The sequence below is a fragment of the Myotis daubentonii genome, chromosome 8 (genome assembly GCF_963259705.1).
Source record: "Myotis daubentonii chromosome 8, mMyoDau2.1, whole genome shotgun sequence".
NCBI classification, from domain to species: Eukaryota; Metazoa; Chordata; class Mammalia; order Chiroptera; family Vespertilionidae; genus Myotis; species Myotis daubentonii.
Window position 1 is genome coordinate 20,153,075 of NC_081847.1, and position 18,219 is coordinate 20,171,293.

Genomic DNA, 18,219 nt, shown 5'->3' on the forward strand with positions numbered 1-18,219 from the left:
AGTTATGCAGCCTCCCTATCCCCGCCCGCCCCTCCCTCCCCCCCACGCTGGTGGTTTCTGGTAGAGGGGACAGTGAAAAGCACTGAAGATGAGATAAAATAGAGTCTGGCTGGAGTGTTGGTTCATATAGAGTAATCATGATAAAACATCCAGGGAAGTAGCCTTGGGTCATATCATAGACTGACTCTGGATTTATTTCCATTTGGTGGGGGTGGGTGGCTCATAGTCAGGAGGAATTAAATGCTTCTTAGGATGTAAATATGAGAAATGGTAATCACTGTATATTTTTTACAAAGAAAAAAAATTTAGATTATTTGTCAACTGACAGTGCTCTTCTTATATTATTATTATGATATCATATCTCTCTAGATACCTGAAGGAGGGTCTGGGGACTCAGGGAGAGAACGGACCAAGACCTTCACTTACGACTTTTCTTTTTATTCTGCTGATACAAAAAGTCCAGATTATGTTTCACAAGAAATGGTAAGATATTTTCAGAATCTTTATTTTGCTTTATTTTTCACACTGAGAAAAACATGCCTATTCTAAACCCCTTAAAACATCTTATTTTTGAAAAATACAATTTATACAAAATGGGTCATTGCTAACTTAGCTTTTTGGTTCTATATCTTAAGCCTGAGAATTCAATCCCCAAAAGGTTTATTTTTATTTATCTAAGCATGATGATCATAACTTTTGTTTCAAAACTTTGACACTATGGATTGGAAGGAGCTCTATAAATAAAGCATTTTTGGGGAGACATTGATATGCTGCTAATCTTAGCAAATAAGCCACTTAGCCCTAAATGTTGTGTGGGGCAGAGCTTTAAGAAGTAGACTTCAAACACAGGCCACATCTTCCTGCTGGAGCGGATCATTATAGGTTCTGGGAAGAAGGATTCTAGAAAGAAAGAACATTTGTCCAAAATATTTGTAGAACCTGGAGTAAAGCTGGAATTTGTCCAAGAAACCTCTCCTGTAGGCTTTTATAGCTTAAAATGTAGATATGACATGGGCAGAGAGAACAGACTCAAAGATCCTCCCAGGAGGCTGTCATAGCAACGTTTCATGGAACAGAAGAACAAGGGTATTTCCCTAGGTGGTCAAGGAGGGTGTTTGAGCCGAGTGGGGGTACAGCAGCACCAATGTGAGTGTGGGAGAACATGGGCTTCATGGCTGGGCCTCTTCTTGGCTTGTTAACTGCTTCAGGTCTTCACGTGTTTACTAGTAAACAAGGATAAGAATGTCATCGTGTCCTGGGTAGTAATTCATGTGATGGCATCTTGTCTGGTTTCTTGCAATTCGATGTGTGCATGTACCTGAATCATGGGCCTTGCCTGGGAGCATATCAGAAATGCACAATCTCAGGACCTCTCTCAGACCTCTGAATCCGAAACTGCGTTTTTGAGCATAATCCCCAGGTTATTTACATGCATCTTAACACTTGAGAAATTTAGTTGGTTTAGAAGTGGATTGGCTTTCTGAGGCAATGTAAATGTTGGAGGAAGATGGGTTGTGAACATAGATAAGTTGTTCAAACAAGAGGACTGGAGTGATTGTATCCAGAAGATGTCGATTCAGCATCAGGGACATACAGAAAGGACAATGAGAATGGGAGCTGTAAAGAGAGATGAAGTGCCTGGTATGAAAGAGGCGCCAGAGAGGAAAGATGAACCGATGCTGCTTGAGTTTGTATTGGTGTCAGAAACTGCTTGGTGCTCAAGTACACTGTCTCACTTAATCTTCACAAGAACCAAATGAGGTAAACTGTAGCTCCATTTTTCTATGTCGAAGAGACCCAGTGAGCTCAAATAACTTGCTGGAGTCCATAGGCTGAATCGACTTGACAGTAGTAGAGCTGAGATCCTGGGCTGGCATATAGGGGATAAGAGAAAAGGATTGGTGTGTTCTAAGTGAGAGATGGACAGGGCAGCCCTGTTGAATGAATAAATGAATGAGTGAGTGAGTGACAATAACTTTGGTGTTTAGGTAATTGGATTAATCAGTGTTGGTAGCTAGGAGTCTGGTGAGGAAGTAAATGTTATAGATATTGGAATCCAGATTTTGGCTTTAATATAGCAATGAGAATGAAGTGACTGGTATGAGGGAATTTGTTAAGGGAAAATTGTCAGTTTATTCTATAGTCTTAAGAATGTCTTCAATAGAGGATGAATGAAGAGCCATGAAGGTCTCCACTTCTAACTTACCTAGTGAGCAGCTATATATTCCTCTTATTTAACTTGAATTTGAGGCCTTTTAGGGACAGAGAGTAGAGTGGTGTGCGACTCCATGCCTGGCACACTGGAGACACTCAGTAAACATTCGCTGACTGAAAGACCTCGTTTGCTGATGGTGGTTAAATTACAGGAACAGATGACATTTTCGTGTTCCCCAAGAGTTAAGATTGGTGGTTTGCTCTTTGGGGAGATAAAAATAAATGCCCAGAATTTAAACACAGTTTTAGATTGTGAAAGCTTTTAGCTGATAAGGATAATTTTCATGGTTCAGGTGTGTGTGCAATGTTCTTCTCAGATGCCTTGAGTTCTTTAACTCTCTGAAATAATCTGAGATTGTTCCATTAAATTACAAAACTAAAAAAACCTTGAAATATGTTAGTAAACACTATTTTCTAGTATAACCAGGTGTTAATAAAACCAGCATAGATGTAGGAAAATTCCCATTTTTTAAGAACTGTATTAAACAAAGGTAATCTTCCCTCATCTGTATTTTTTTTGTTTTTTGTTTTGTTTTGTTTTTGTTAACCCTCACCCGAGGATATTTTTTCATTGATTTTGTAGAGAGAGTGAAAGGCAGGGAGGGAGGGAAGAAGAGAGGGAGGGAGAGAGAAGCAATGATGTGAAAGAGACACATCAATTGGTTGCCTTCCTCAGGCACCCTGATCAGGGCTGGGGAATCGACCTGCAACCCAGATATACTGGTGTGCCCTTGACTGGGAATCGATCCTGTGACCCTTTGGTGCAAGGGCCCACACTCTAAGCACTGAGCACACTGGCCAGGACTTCATCCCTAATTTTAATAGGTGTTGTTCTAAAAGTGGCTTCAATGTCAAATATTCACTAAAGTTTTCATGTTGCCATACTTGGCACAGGAATTGAGCTGACAGGTTTATTCTTGCTATAAACAGGGGAGGATGCAAACTTAGCATGATGTTTATCATCTCAGTCTTCTTCCTTTCCCTTTTTCCTCCTCCTCTTCTTCCTCTTCTCTTTCTTCTCCTCTTCCTTATTTCTTCCCCCTCCTCCTCCTCCTTTTTCTTCCTCTTCCCTCTCTTCCTCCTTCTCTTCTCCTTCCTTCTTTTCCTCTTCCTCCTCCTTTTTTTCATTTGAATATAAAGGTATTTTGAAAGGTTTGTAAGATTTGAAGATATATATATATATTTCTACTGAGCCATAAGAATAGATGAAATACTGCCAATTGTGACAACATGGATGGATCTTGAGAATATCATGCTAAGTGAAATAAGTCAGATAGAAAAAGTTAAGAACCATATGATTTATTAATATGTGGATATAAAACTGAATACAACAAATGAACAAAAAAGAAAAACAAAAACTCATTGACACAGATAACAGTATGGTGGTTACCAGAGGGAAGGGTGTTAGGGGTTAGTAAAGGGTATTGAGGGTCAAATATGTGGTGATGGAAGGTTTGACTTTGGTTGGTAAACACACAATGTAATATACAGATGATGTATCATAAAATTGTACACTTGAAACCTATGTAATTTTATTAACGAATGTCACCCCAACAAATTTAATAAAAAAAAGAAAGACATCTCGCCCTGGCCCAATGACTCAGTTGATTGGACATTGTCCAGTACACCAAAAGGACACAGGCTTAATTCCTGGTCAGGGCACCTACCTAGGTTGTGGTTGATCCCTGGTCAGGGCGCATATGGAGACAATCAATCCATGTTTCTCACATTGATGTTTCTTTCCCTCTCCCTTCCTCTTTCTCTAAAATCAATAAAAACATACCCTTGGGTGAAGATTAAAAACAATAAAAATAAAATAAAAAAAGACATCTTGAGAAAATATATTACGCAAATTATTCTGGTCCCAGTCAAGTTTCCCTAATGTTAAACAAATACCAAGATGACCACATTCATTTTAGATTCAGGAAAAAAAAAAATCAGCTATTTAAAGCTAAACTCATGTAAATTAAAGTCCATTAAATAAGGTCTAATTTTCTTAATGATTCTTCAAAACTCCAGAGGGAGGCTTTGATCTCACACAACCTGTTCCTTGTTTCACCTCTGGAGAAACTCGAAACCTAAAATCTCCCAGTTGACAAGCCCCGTGAAAGTCTTTTGTTTTAACAGTGCCCTCTTGTGGGCAATTTCCCTAAAGTGAGGTCCTGTGATGAGTTGGATTACTCTGGCAATCAGCTGTAAAGTCTACTCAGTCAAGGAGCAAGGTGGCTTTTGGATAACCTGGCCAAGTGAGGCTCTCAGTGGGGTTGATGCCAGTAGGGAAAGCAGTTTCTTAAAGCAGCCCTTCCCTCCCTATCCTGCGTGGTAGATGATGGTAAATAACTCCTTTGTGGGAGCTGCGATGAGTCCCTCTTTTCCTTGCCAAGGACCTGGGAGATGTGGGCAGTGTCTGGCTGCTTCTCTGGGTCCCAAGCCAACTTTGGGTGGGTTACTTGAGACTGAGCCAGGCCTGGGTCTCAGCGCCTCCAGATCTGCACTGTGTAGGCTCGTTTTACAGTCATGTTCACCAGCTCCAACCCCGCCACCCCACCAGCAGTCAGAGAATCCCAGCTGAGTTAGCTTTGGGGAAAATAAAGTAGTAGCAAAATGCTGGGTGTGGATTTTAACCCTAGGGAAGAATTTCATTTGGATAACTTGAGTTTGGTTTAATAATGGTATTTTCCACGACGTAGTTTTAGCCCAGAGAAAAGTACGTGAGGAGCTCCTTCCTTTATTCTTTGGGAACTGTGTGGAAGGCAGTTCTTCCTATCCACTGGCACTCTGTGAAATAGTAAAGATGATACATTCCTTTTGTTTAATCAGAGAGAATTGAAGAAAGATTGAGAGTTTTTCTTCATATTCCATATATTATGGTGAAACCCAGTGGGTGGTTTGGAGCCCTGAGGCTCCCTGAGATTCCTGGCTTCTACTTTTTCACAGAAGTTGAGGGGGGTGGGTGGTGGAGAAGAATGGGGAAAGGCATCTTTCCAGGTAGGATAGGGGCCTTGTGGTTGGTGTCCAGGGTATGAGAAGAGGACCCATGGCTATGAGGCCTTTAGATGCAGCGGTTTTTAGGTTAGAAGGTCCAGGTTGCAAATCCTAACTCTGCCACTCACTCTGAATGCCCCATGACCTAACTTCTGTCCCCTGAAAAAGGGATCTAGCAACACTACTCACGCTGTAGTGTTTTTATGAGCACAATATGAGCTGCTTTTACAGTTGAGAGTTGAGTAGTCATCAGGATTTGAAAATAATAACAGAAAATATCAGTTCCTAAAAGCTGAAGTGGTAAGCATTAACTCAGAATGAATGAGACTGGTCATTTGTGGAAATGACTTGATTGAAAAGATAATTTATGAAATGACTGACAAGACTGAGAAAACAAAGTCCAAACAAAATGGCGGGAAATGGTGGCTGAAGCAAGCAGGAGTCCAGTGGGCTGTAATTTATCTCGGCCGTGGATGACAGGCCTTTGTTAGCCGGGATGGTTCCTGTGGAGCTGAGTTGGAGATGGCCAGTGTGTATTAGCCCTTTCTAGGAGGGAGGTGTTCCACCGGAGGGCCCTAGCTCCCTGCAGGGGAGGTGATGGGTCTGGGCACTCCCCAAGGGTTGACGAGGCTCCCACCTTGGACTCTGATGGCCCCTCAGAGCAGTGCCTCACTTTTCTCTGGCTCTGACGGGATCTGATCGCACTCCCTCCGTTGATATCTCTGCAGCGGCTGATGTGCATTGTTTTTAAAGCAGGGAGGTGCTTTATGTGCCCGTCGTGTGCTAATCCAGGAGGGTGGGGCAACATGAGGGCTTGTGGGATTTGGAGAGCCTTGCTTGGTCCACTTCCCAGGCAGGTGTAAGTAGGATGACCACACATCTTGTCTTGCCTCATTTATATCAGTTTTCTGGGTGAAATATTTGTCCTTCACCCCAGAGTGTCCACTGCAGTTAGATGGTGCAGCAGGCACGACAGACATAGGCCCCACCCAGCTCGGCTTCATGTCTTCTCCATCGTGGGCAAACATCCAAGTAGAAAAAAGCATCTGGACTGACTCTGGGAAGCTCAGCCATTCTGCCTCATCCACCTTCAGACACTTGCTTTGATGAATAGCCGGACCCTTAAAATGATGACATAGATTTGGCGTAGTTTGGGCATAACTTCTGGCTGCTGTGACTTTCAGGTTTTGAATATTTAGTTTCTGGAAGCTCTGATAGAATGAATAACTTTATAAGTTTATTTAATTCCGAAATGGTAAATCAGCATGCTTCTAAATTATCTTTGCTTCTGTATATGATTGTCACTTTGCCTTATTTACATTTTTTTACTTAAGGAGTTATTTTGTGTGTGACTCTAAGTAGGAAAAAGAATGGGGGTTGCTTTTTGCTTGCTTAAAAAACTTTCCTTTTCATTAAAAACTGGGGTACACATGTATATTGTTGTTAACTGTTCTGCAGTGATTTATTTATGTGGTGTAATCCTTCTGACATAAAAGTAACATTGAAGAATATTGTCAGCACTGAAGGGGCTTTTATTAAAATCCATGGTAATATCTCTTGTGTTTTTCTGGCTTTCAGGTTTTCAAAACCCTTGGCACAGATGTTGTGAAGTCTGCATTTGAAGGTTATAATGCTTGTGTCTTTGCATATGGACAGACTGGATCGGGAAAGTCATACACGATGATGGGAAACTCTGTACGTTGTTTACACTGTGGGAAGAACATTTTTCATTCTCTCTCTCTTTGGGCTGATAGAATTGTCTCTTTATCTGCTTGGTCTGTAATAACTTGCTTTTCATGTTCTGATCATTCTTCAGCAATAAGATAAAACTCAGTAATAAGTTAGACTAAATGTCCTTTCAGAGATTTTAAATTAGAAAGAGTTCTAAGTTTATAAGCATGAATAATGGATGCAAGCCTCAGTTCATTTTCCATTTTTAAAGGCTTTATAATCTTATCAAAAAAGTGTACTGGGCCCTTAAGTAATTTATTCTTCTTTTCTGCCAACAGAGCAGTTTGAATAAAATTACTGAACTCTCTTCTTTTTAAAATTATTTAAAACATTTTTCCCCAAGAAAAATGTAAAAAAAAAAAATCTAACTCTTTGGTAAAAAGGTACTATATAAATCAAACAAATACATAAAAAGGATTAGAATTATATAGTTTATATAGAGTGTATATGGTTATAAACACAGTATGTAGAGTTTAGTAGTTATGCTGTATAAATTAACAAACATTAGAGTTATATTTGCCCTAAAATATGGAGGAGTAAAAACAACTAGGCTTTATTGCAGGAACTTGATCTTGTCTGTGTTTTCTCCAGATCTAGTAGTGCCATGTTTTCCTTTTTTATGTCCTGGTGAAAACTGTTCACTGACTCTCAGGCCTGTGGCCTGTTCTAGATGGAGATACTGGCCGAGGACCGCAGGCTCCTGCTGGCGGCACAGCGGTGCCTTTAGGACTAATGGTTGGGTGGTGCAAGAAAGTAGCAGTATAGTCAGGAGTCTGGGTCACTCCCTATGACAGTATTTCAGTACATGTGTCTTGGCTTCTGACTCCAGGCTTTTCCTTGACAAGATTAGTAGATGATGCTGTGAGGAGAGTCCCCAGTGCTGAAAAGCAGGGAAGAATAAATAGGGAGGAACAAACAGATGCATTTGCTTTCTATCATTAATTTTCTCTTCCTGCTCTCCTACTGTGCCTTTGGAAGAAACCTCATCTAAAAGTTAAATTTCCCTGGAGCTATTTTCTGTAAGTGAAACATTTATAAAGTGCTCACAAATTACAACTATCTTCTCTGACCTTACAGTTGAGTACTATTTATGTATTTTTTAAAATTTATTTTGTAAAGTAAGAACTTACAATGTGGTAAAAGTTTTATTTTTTTCTTGATGATAAGAATTGGTACTGATTTAATGGTATAAAGGAAAAAAAATCTCTTACAGCTATGATCTCTTTTTTGTGTGTGTGTGTTATTTTGGGTGGGGGATTGAGGGAAGATGGGGATGGACTTTGGAAGAAAACACTGAGGCTCTGAAGTTCCATTTTCTAACAACATTTTGCCTCATCTTTCATATCGACCTGATGTTCATCAGCTTAATGCTAACTGAACATGAAAGTTATTGATCATGCCCCCATTGTATAAGTAATACACTGTGTTAAGCTCTTCCTGTCTGGGAAGGCCCGTGTAGGGATTAGTGCATCAAAAGAATTTCAACTTCCTTGGTTATAGATCCGATTTTTAACATTTATTCTGTAGCTGTAGACCCTCTTGTTTTCTTATGTTTGTTTGCATGCCTTGATTTAACTGATTAACAGCTGCTAACCACATAGTACCGTAATCTCAGTGTGCAGAAATTAGAAAGCTCAGTTCTCTTATTTCACAGAGTAGGAAGCAGTTTTGGGGGGAAATGGTGTGACTTGGGCACTGGGTGGTAGGCTTTGGGGTGGCATGCAGACCCTTGAGTCTGAGTCCCCTCCAGCGATCTACACATATTCAGTCATCGGTGGCTTTTGTTTCAAGTGACAGCTGTTGCCCTTCCTCTTTCCCACTGCAGGGCGATTCTGGCTTAATCCCTCGGATATGTGAAGGGCTCTTCAGTCGGATAAGTGAAACCACCAGATGGGATGAAGCGTCTTTTCGAACTGAAGTCAGGTAGGGCCCGTGGCCTGAGTGCGTGTGAGCTTGGCAGTACTTGCCTTTAGGCATCAGGAATGGATAACACCTCTGGGTTCTGAAGGGAGAATCTGCCTCTACCCTCTCCTGAACCATGGTAGCAGGACATCAACCTTAAAACTCGTTTACTTTCAGTGACTTTCTTGAGTACAATTTGTTTTAGGATTTGGGAGGCTGGTAGAAATAACCCAGATTGGTCAGAAACACTCATTTTTGGATGTTTTGCTCAAATGGAGTGAGCTTTTGAGTTTTAAGTGTATACCCAGTTCACTTACCTTATTCGTTTAGCTGAATATGGTTTGTGTTTTTCTTTATGTTGGTAGGATCACTATAAATGTACTCTTTAAATAAGTCTTCATGATTGAGGTGTTTTTTCCTCCTTGAAATTAAACTTTTTTAAGAGCCAGTCTCTTCAGTGGTTTTGAGAACAGACGTAGCAGTCAAGAGTTATTGCTACTTGACCTCTCAGTAGCTCTATGGCCTTGGACAAGTTGTCTAAATCACTGTAAACCTCCATTGCCTAACCTATAAAATGTGGATAATTGTACCACTTACCTCTGGGTTGTTGTTGGGATTAAATGACATATTACACTTAATGTATTACCAGATGCATCATTAGTACCCATAAATGCATGTTGCTGCTGTTATTACTGTTACTATAATTATCTGAAATAATTTTTCTGAATTCAGTTCTATTTAAAATTTTTAGCTACTTAGAGATTTATAATGAACGTGTGCGAGATCTACTTAGGCGGAAGTCATCCAAAACCTTCAATTTAAGAGTCCGGGAGCATCCAAAAGAAGGACCTTATGTTGAGGGTAAGAATGAATATTTCACAGCCCTATTCTTATTGGGAATTTTCCAAAAATAATAGTTTCAAAGAAAAAAGTAGGATAATGGTGAGATATAAAAATTTTTGGCAGTTTTTTATAGTAAAAATGCCATGCTGTTACTATACAATGTTTATTTAATGAATTTGTACTTCACTGGGCATTTACTGGATTTTCTGGGGCTTGCCAATAGATTTCCTCTGGCTTTAAGAACTCTCTGGAAATTGTTTTTCAATGTTCTTAGGCAAGATCAGCAACCCTATCACCTGTTTTTTTGAATGGCATTGCATTTTGGCGGTATATTTTTACTGACACCAATGCAGCATGACCACAAAGAGATTCTGTGACATCTTGCCTTTTGAGAAGGTCATTTACAGAGTTTCCTGTGCTGAGGTTCTCACCATTGGTGTTCTGATAGCTGTCATGGTCAGTTGTGAGGAATATCACCAGTATAGATGGGTAAGGGGATGGCCCTTGCTATTTATTTAAAAAATTCTTTAAAAAATAGGTTGGATTTAATGCTCTCCTTATTTAAAAAAAAAGGCTTTCACTTATTCTGAGTGAGGTAGCTGAGTGATGGCTGGCGTGTCGGAATCACACACAGGGATGTGCTTTAGTGTGGCTGTCATCTTTCATGTGTGTCTTTTTGGAGGCAAGTCTGAGAACTGGTTATGGGTTTGAAGATGTTCCTGAATGGTTATTAGTTTTACCTGCAGATATCATGTGCACCAATAGGACCCCATCTGCATTTTATTAAATTTCCAATTGAACTTTTGCCTTTTACGCCCAAAGTAAGGTGTGTGATTATGTATTTGTTTTGTGGAGTGTGAAATAGCTACTATTGTTAATAGATTTAGCCTCTTTGTGCTTCAGATTTTGTCTTTAATGTTTTATCAGATGTTAAAACATATTATAAAGCTGGTTTGTGAAGAGGCAGAATAATCAAACAAGGCAAAACATCCATAATTTGATGTAGGTACACATGGGGATTTAGTTTCTAATAAATTTTCTATTCAAACTTTGGGGGAGTATGGGTTATTAAGTTAATTATTTCCAGAAATTTGGAGAAGGGAAAACTTTAAAGAATTTTTACTTAAAACCCAGAAACCATGAAATAAATGTGTTAAATTTGAAGTGATAAAAAAATAAAATTTTATACTTGGCAGAAATACCATAAACAAAGTAAAAAGAAAATTCCAAAATTGGGAAAATATTTTCAATTCAACTTTCTGACAAAGGACTAATTTTTCTAATATGTAAAGAGCTCCTATAAATCAACAAGGACAGGTCCAACAACAGAGTGGAAACGTGAATGAAGTGTGTGAATAGCCTGTTCACAGAAATAAAAATATAGATGATTTTTAAATAGGAGAAAGAATTCTCAGCCTCACTCATAGAGAAAAGCAAAATAAAAATTCTTCAATATTACATTTGTTACCTGTCTTTGGCAGATGTAAGAAAGCCTGATATGACAGTGATGGGAGACACGCAGTTTTGTACAACGCTACTGCCAGGTGTAAATTGCCTTCTGTGGAGAACAATTTTTTGCAGTACCTATCAAAATTTCAAATGTGCTTTGATCAAGCAATTTCACCTCTTAAGAATTTATTCTGCAGAAATATTTTCACATACTTGAAAAGACCTGTGTACAAAATTATTTGTAGCAGTATTATTTGTAATTGGAAACAAAATGTGAGCAACCTCTGTAATCTCAATAGGCAGCTGGTTCAATTGGTTATGGCATATACATACAGTCAAATACTCTCGAAGCTATAAAAATGATGAACAAAAATAGATCCAGAAACATAGAAACATTGAACAGACCATCAAACCTCAGAGGAAGGCAGGTGAGGGTGGAGGAAGGGATAAGAGATTAACCAAAGGACTCGTATGCATTCATGTAAGCATAACTAATGGACACAGACAGTAGGGGGGTAGGGCGAGGGCATGTACTGGGGCTGGGAGTGGCCGGGGAGAGGTCAATGGGGGAAAAAGGAGACATATGTAATACTTTCAACAATAAAGAATTTAAATAAAAGAAAAAAAGAATGAGGCATCACCTTAACTGGTACAGAATATTCTTCATTATATTATTACATAGAAAAAAGCAGGATGCAGAACTATGTTTTTGGTATGCTGCCATTTGTGTGAAAGGGAAAATATGTTTTTAAAATATGTAAATGCTTATATGTGTATGGGTTATTTCTAGAAGCGTATGGAGGAACTGATAACATTGGGTTGACTGACAGAAGGAAACATGGGTGATGGGTTATAGGCTAGGGGTAGGAGGACACCCTTTACACAGTGTACCTTTTGTAGTAGTTGACTTTGGAATTATATGAATGTTTCCAAGAAAATGAATAAGAAGTTTTTAAAGAGGATTTAAAAGAATACTCTTTGGTTTTGCCTGAATTTAGTGTTTACATTTCTCTTCTGGGTGCCATGACTGATGCTAATGAGGCTGATGATAATAGCTAACATTTATCCCTGTGTTAGGCATGCGTTATTCAGACCAGATGACTGAGTCATGGTGGGCTATGTGACTTGGCCATAACCATGTAAGTCTACTCACAAGCAGCAGAGCTGGGACTTGATCCCGGTAGGCTCAGCTCCTGAATGTGTTATAAACTACCCCTCTAGAGGAACAAGTAAGATCTGCCAACAACCGATTTGTCCAGTTGTGTTTTACTTTATAGAGGTGGATTTCCTATTCCATTTGCTATATATTAGGAAGATTGCTTCACCCCCCTTTTTTTCAGATTTATCCAAACATTTAGTACAGAATTATGGCGATGTAGAAGAACTTATGGATGCAGGAAATATCAATCGTACCACTGCAGCGACCGGGATGAACGACGTCAGTAGCAGGTCTCATGCCATCTTCACCATCAAGTTCACTCAGGTAAGGCAGATTCGCGGAACAGCTGGCTGTGTCCCTGAGGTCTTACCTGCTGATTAGCACCAGCTGAGGACCCATCCTTGTGGAACCAGGAGCAGTATCAGGCAAAGGTTACTGTCACGTTCCTGTTAGTTAGACTTGAGCATGTGCTCTGTGCTGAGTTTCTCGGTGGTTACAGTCACAGAAATTTGAAATGTCCTCATGTGTACTCTTAAAAAAGAGTTAGCAGGCTTCTGCCCTGTTCAAGACACAAAAAGTCTTGCTTTGTGCTTAATTCAGCAAAAGTTTCATGTTGCAAGCTCTGTAGGAGATAATGGATTCCTAGTCAGACCAGCTGGAGGCCAATGTAAGTAACACATTGGGGTGCATTATCGCTCCACAGAGGTCACCCCGCAATGTTGATTATGGTTATTAGAATGATATTAAAGGACAGGGAACATTTTAAAGTATTAATGTAAGAATTCACTCTGATCAAGGGGTAGAGGGCATTTTGAATATGTTTGCAAATTATTGAAGGCAAATATTTTAACACCTAGGCTGGTAGAATAGATGAATTCAAAAATGTAGGGTCCTCTCAGGGCTTAATAAAATGTTAGGAGTTTGGGGATGTCTTGGCTTGTATTAGCCATTGAACACACCAGATACAAAAAGGTAGCATTTTCAGAGAGAAAACAAAAAGACAAGAAAAAATTCTCTTAGGTCAATTAATGAATTCTCCACATCTTTACCTTTTGCTTAGACCTTTGCTTTTTACTTACTCCACTGGTTTTTCTCCTGCGTTCTACTTAATGCAGAGTAGGATCTGGCCATTTCTAAGAGGTTTACGTTTTCATCAAAACGTGGTGATTTCTTTTTAGCATTTTGGTTCAGACTATCAAGTGTAAGTTAAAAGTCTTTCAGAAAGTAAAATTCAGAATCAGGGGATACAGTATTTCAGTTGATCATGTTATAACTTGTGAAACAAAAATTTGAACATCAAATAATGGCCAAATGACCTTTTACATAATTGTCTACATTTTTCCTATTTTGGAGAGCCATTGTGCTTGGAATGTTGAAGATTCTAGATGAAAACAAAACTAATTATTTGTTTACTTATATTTTTCTTTGTTGAGTGCCCCTCAGTGTCTAGGTTCCTATTCCGCTACAGTCAAACTCAGTATGCCTTTGTTGAGAGACACTGAGTGATTTGAATAATGGAATAGTTCTTCAGAAGATTTAGAAGTCACATATGGTATTCAGTTTACTTTTGGAAATTTTTATGAGAAGGCCAATGGAACAATCAAATAAAAAAAAAACGAACCAAAACCTATGCTGAGAGATCATAGGAGTGGAAAATAATTAGCATTTGTATCGTCAACACCAGAAGTTTATACTTCTTCAATTTTGCTGTTCTGTTTTGCTGCAGGCAAAATTTGATTCTGAAATGCCGTGTGAAACCGTGAGTAAGATCCACTTGGTCGATCTTGCTGGAAGTGAGCGCGCCGATGCCACTGGTGCCACAGGGGTCAGACTGAAGGAAGGGGGGAACATTAACAAGTCCCTCGTGACTCTGGGCAATGTCATTTCTGCCTTAGGTAGGTTTCCACTGTCTCCTGCCTCCTCTTATTCTTTGTGGTCCTGTGTTAGCCCAAAGCAATTATGTTTGTGTTGTAAACTGAGGCTATATCCTCAAAGTTTTCTGAAGCCAAATCAGATGGAAAAATCTTCAATAATTGTCTTTCTTTTCTTTTTTTTTCTTTTTTTGCCTCCCTGCAGCTGATTTATCTCAGGATGCAGCCAACCCTTCTGCCAAGAAGAAGCAAGTTTTCGTGCCTTACAGGGACTCTGTTTTGACATGGTTGTTAAAAGATAGCCTCGGAGGAAACTCTAAAACTATCATGATTGCCAGTAAGAATTCAAGTTCTTTTCCTCAACAGAGTGTTTTCATGTGAATTAATTAGATATTTAAGTTTAAAGAGTCTCATTAGGAAAGAGCATCTTTTTATGTTGAAAAACGAATAGTTTTTCTATCATGCAGAAAACCACTAACTGTGACCTAGTCTGTAGTACCATATTACTCTTTCTCCCTCTTGCTGGTTCCATAAACTTGCCATGTTCATGGTTACACAAGCTGGGATACGCACAGAATAATTCTCAACTTTTCTCTGCTTGAAGTATAAGATATAAACTTTTACTTCACTAACTCATAGGAGAAAGTCATTATAGGGACGTAAAGTAAAAATAACCTAGGTCAATTGATAAATTCTCCACGTCTTTACCATTTATTAGACCTTTGCTTTTTACTTAAAAATTTTAAACCCTTACATGTGGAATTTAATATTGAGAATTGAGAGGGAAAAGACCCAGTACATACAACAAATAATAATGACAACAGCAATATACTTTACTTCTGTTTTCACTAATTAACTGAAAGAAACAGAACAGAGAAAAATATACAAAGGGAAGATAACTCTTGAGGAGAACTTAAACCCTGTTTTCCTCCTAACCTTACTTTCCCCCTACTTTCTACCTCTTTTTCCCTTCCCCTGTCTCTGTGTCTCCCCGACTCTGCCTGCCATGTATTAACTGGGCAGGGGATCTATTCTGGGGTGTGCCCCCCAGATGCATTGTGTAGCCACCTAAGCCCTACATTTTGTGGAGGGGAGGAGGGTGCAATTAACCACAGCTTTATGAGGAAAAGAATGAATGGATACACTGACTCTTTCAAAAATTTCAGGCTCTGGATTTTTATAGGTGGTAGACTTGACCAGAACTTCAAAGACTATTTTAACTTCTACTTAATATTGAGAAGTACAAGTCTCCCCTAATTACTTTCTGCGTTTTCAGTTACTCACGGTCAACTTTGGTCTGAATATATTAAATGGAATATTCCAGAAATAAACAATTTATAAGTTTTAAATTGTGTCCCATTCTGAGTAGCAGTGACAAAATCTCTCCCATCTTGCCCAGTCCCACCCAAGATGTGATCATGCCGTTGTCTAGCATCTCCACCCTATATATGTCATTTAGCAGCCCTCTTAGTTATCACATCCACTGTCCTGGTATCACAGTGCTTGGGTTCCAGTAACCCTTATTTTACCTGATGATGGCCCCAAAGTATAAGAGTACTGAGGCTGGTAATTTGAATATGCCAGATAGACTTCATCAAGGGTTTCTTTTAAGTGAAAAGTGAAAGTTCTCAGCTTAATAAAAATAAAAACATCATATGCTGATGTTGTATCCATGGTGAGAATGAATCTTCTATCCATGAAATTGTGGAGAAAGAAAAGAAATTCATGCTACTTCTGCTGTCACACCTCAGACTTCTTAGTTATGACCACAGTGTGTGATAAGCGCTTAGTTAGGATGGAGAAGGCATACAGTTGTGGCTGGAAGACATGAGCAGAGAATGTGTTTCCACTGATGGCAACATGTTGCACCAGAAGTCACTGAGCCTGTATACGGACTTGAGCAAGGTGTCCCCTGAAACAGGGGACACCAGCCATTTACTGCAAGTAAGGGACGGTTACACAGACTCAGGAGTAGGGTTGGACTGAAAAATATAAAAATGGCTGCAGAGCCTGCGTCTGCCCATAAAGCTGCCGCCACATTTCCAGATGAGGTGAAGGCGTCGGTCAGGGTTCGGTACTATCAGTGCTTTCAGGCACCCACTGGGAGGCTGTAACATGTCCCCCACCCCAGTGAAGAGGGGCCACTACTGTAGTCTTGAATTCCTCTTCGTCCAATATATTTTTAAAAATATTTTTTTATTGGTTTCAGAGAGGAATGGAGAGGGAGAGAGAGATAGAAACATCCACTATGAGAGAGAATCATTGATCTGCTGCCCCCCACCAGGGGATCAAGCCTGCAACCCCAGCATGTGCCCTGACCAGGAATCGAACCATGACATTTTGGTTCATAGGTCAACATTAAAGCACTGAGCCACGCTAGCCGGGCATTTTTCCAATATTTTTAACAGAGAAAGCTCCCTAACCTACAGTGGAGGCCCTCATATCTCATTTTAGAGTTGGTTCGGTGGCTGATTCTACACTTAAGAAGTGCCAAATGACATTTAATTTAGTATAGTGAGTGCTTTTCCTATAAATCTTAGATAATTTTTAATATTCATTACTGTGGCAGGGAATATTTATTTAATGACCTGGGGTTAATCTGACTTTTAAATTACAAACCAACTTTGTGTTAAAGGAAACACGGAATGCTGGATAAATTATTTTTTGAATTCATTCTTCATAGCCATTTCACCTGCGGATGTCAATTACGGAGAAACCCTAAGTACTCTTCGCTATGCAAATAGAGCCAAAAATATCATCAACAAGCCTACCATTAATGAAGATGCCAACGTCAAACTCATCCGTGAGCTGCGAGCTGAAATAGCCAGACTGAAAACGCTGCTTGCTCAAGGAAATCAGGTCGGGTTACTCTGAGATTTATGGATAATTTTCTTTGAGTAATGGCATCTATTTCTAGATCTTAATGAGATAATTATCTCACTTATTGTATTGATTTGAGTAAATAAGTGCTAAGTGAAGCTTGAATGAGTTAGCCAGTCTCTCCTTTACATCACTCTTCCATTGTCTTTACATTTATTTTGTGCTCCTTATGTAAGTAAGATTTTATCCACTAAATCTGAAATGATTAACTATCTAATAGTTATCAATTATGGATGGAAATTTAGCATGCAATAGGATTAGCAGCATAATCTCCATTAGTGGAAGGAAATTGAGGTGCTTGGAGTTATATTTAAAATTCTATTTGTGCATTTTGTGACTTTAAAATGTATTTTAACAGAAGGAATGAAAGACTAGTTTGAACATCTTTCTGAATTTTTGTTCTGTACTGTCCTTTGCAGAGGTGGTTATGATGACACAGTGACATGTGTGACATACCTCTAGCCTGGCTGAGACGATATTCCTGGGGCCTTGTTTGATTGTTGGAACAGCCTCACTTCAGCATCTTTGCGAATTCTAGGGAAGGGGCCTTGTCGCTTTGTGTTTTTCACAGTGAATTTACTTATAATCTGCAGAGTTTACATTCATAGTTACATTCTTTTATTTAAAAAATGTATTTTTATTGATTTCAGAGAGGAGGGGAGAGGGAGAGAGAGAGATAGAAACATCAATGATGGGAGAGAATCATCAATCGGCTGCCTCCTGCACGCCCCACACTAGGGATTGAGCCCACAACCCAGGCATGTACCCTGGCCGGAAATTGACCATGACCTCCTGGTTCATAGGTTGATGCTCAACCACTGAGCCACATTGGCAAGGTCAGTGTGTGTGTGTGTGTGTGTGTGTGTGTGTGTGTGTGTGTGTGTATCATAGAGGAAGGGAGAGAGAGATAGAAACATCAATGATGAAAGAGAATCATTGGTTGGCTGCCTCCTGCATGCATGCTGATGGGGATCGAGCCTGCAACCTGGGCATGTGCCCTTGACTGAATTGAACCCAGGACCCTTCAGTCCCCAGGCTGATGCTCTATCCACTGAGCCAAACCATCCAGAGCAAGAGTTACATTCTTGATGAATAGTGTGAACTAGGTTCTTATAGGTCTAGACCAGGGGTGGGCAAACTTTTTGACTCGAGGTCCACAATGGGTTCTTAAACTGGACCGGAGGG

The 18,219-nt window shown here is 39.6% G+C and overlaps 1 protein-coding gene across 4 annotated transcripts in view; it reads left to right on the forward strand.

Moving 5' to 3' along the window:
* The window catches only part of KIF16B (kinesin family member 16B), a 287,436-nt gene that overhangs the window by 33,222 nt on the left and 235,995 nt on the right, over positions 1-18,219 (forward strand). For 3 of the 4 annotated variants that reach the window (XM_059705488.1, XM_059705491.1, XM_059705490.1), the window contains exons 3-10: positions 370-483; positions 6,778-6,894; positions 8,756-8,853; positions 9,584-9,693; positions 12,465-12,607; positions 14,010-14,178; positions 14,360-14,491; positions 16,838-17,013. In XM_059705488.1, the coding sequence (XP_059561471.1) occupies positions 370-483; positions 6,778-6,894; positions 8,756-8,853; positions 9,584-9,693; positions 12,465-12,607; positions 14,010-14,178; positions 14,360-14,491; positions 16,838-17,013 (1,059 nt within the window). The remainder of the gene's footprint in view (positions 1-369; positions 484-6,777; positions 6,895-8,755; positions 8,854-9,583; positions 9,694-12,464; positions 12,608-14,009; positions 14,179-14,359; positions 14,492-16,837; positions 17,014-18,219) is intronic. The other variant, XM_059705489.1, reaches the window with a different exon arrangement.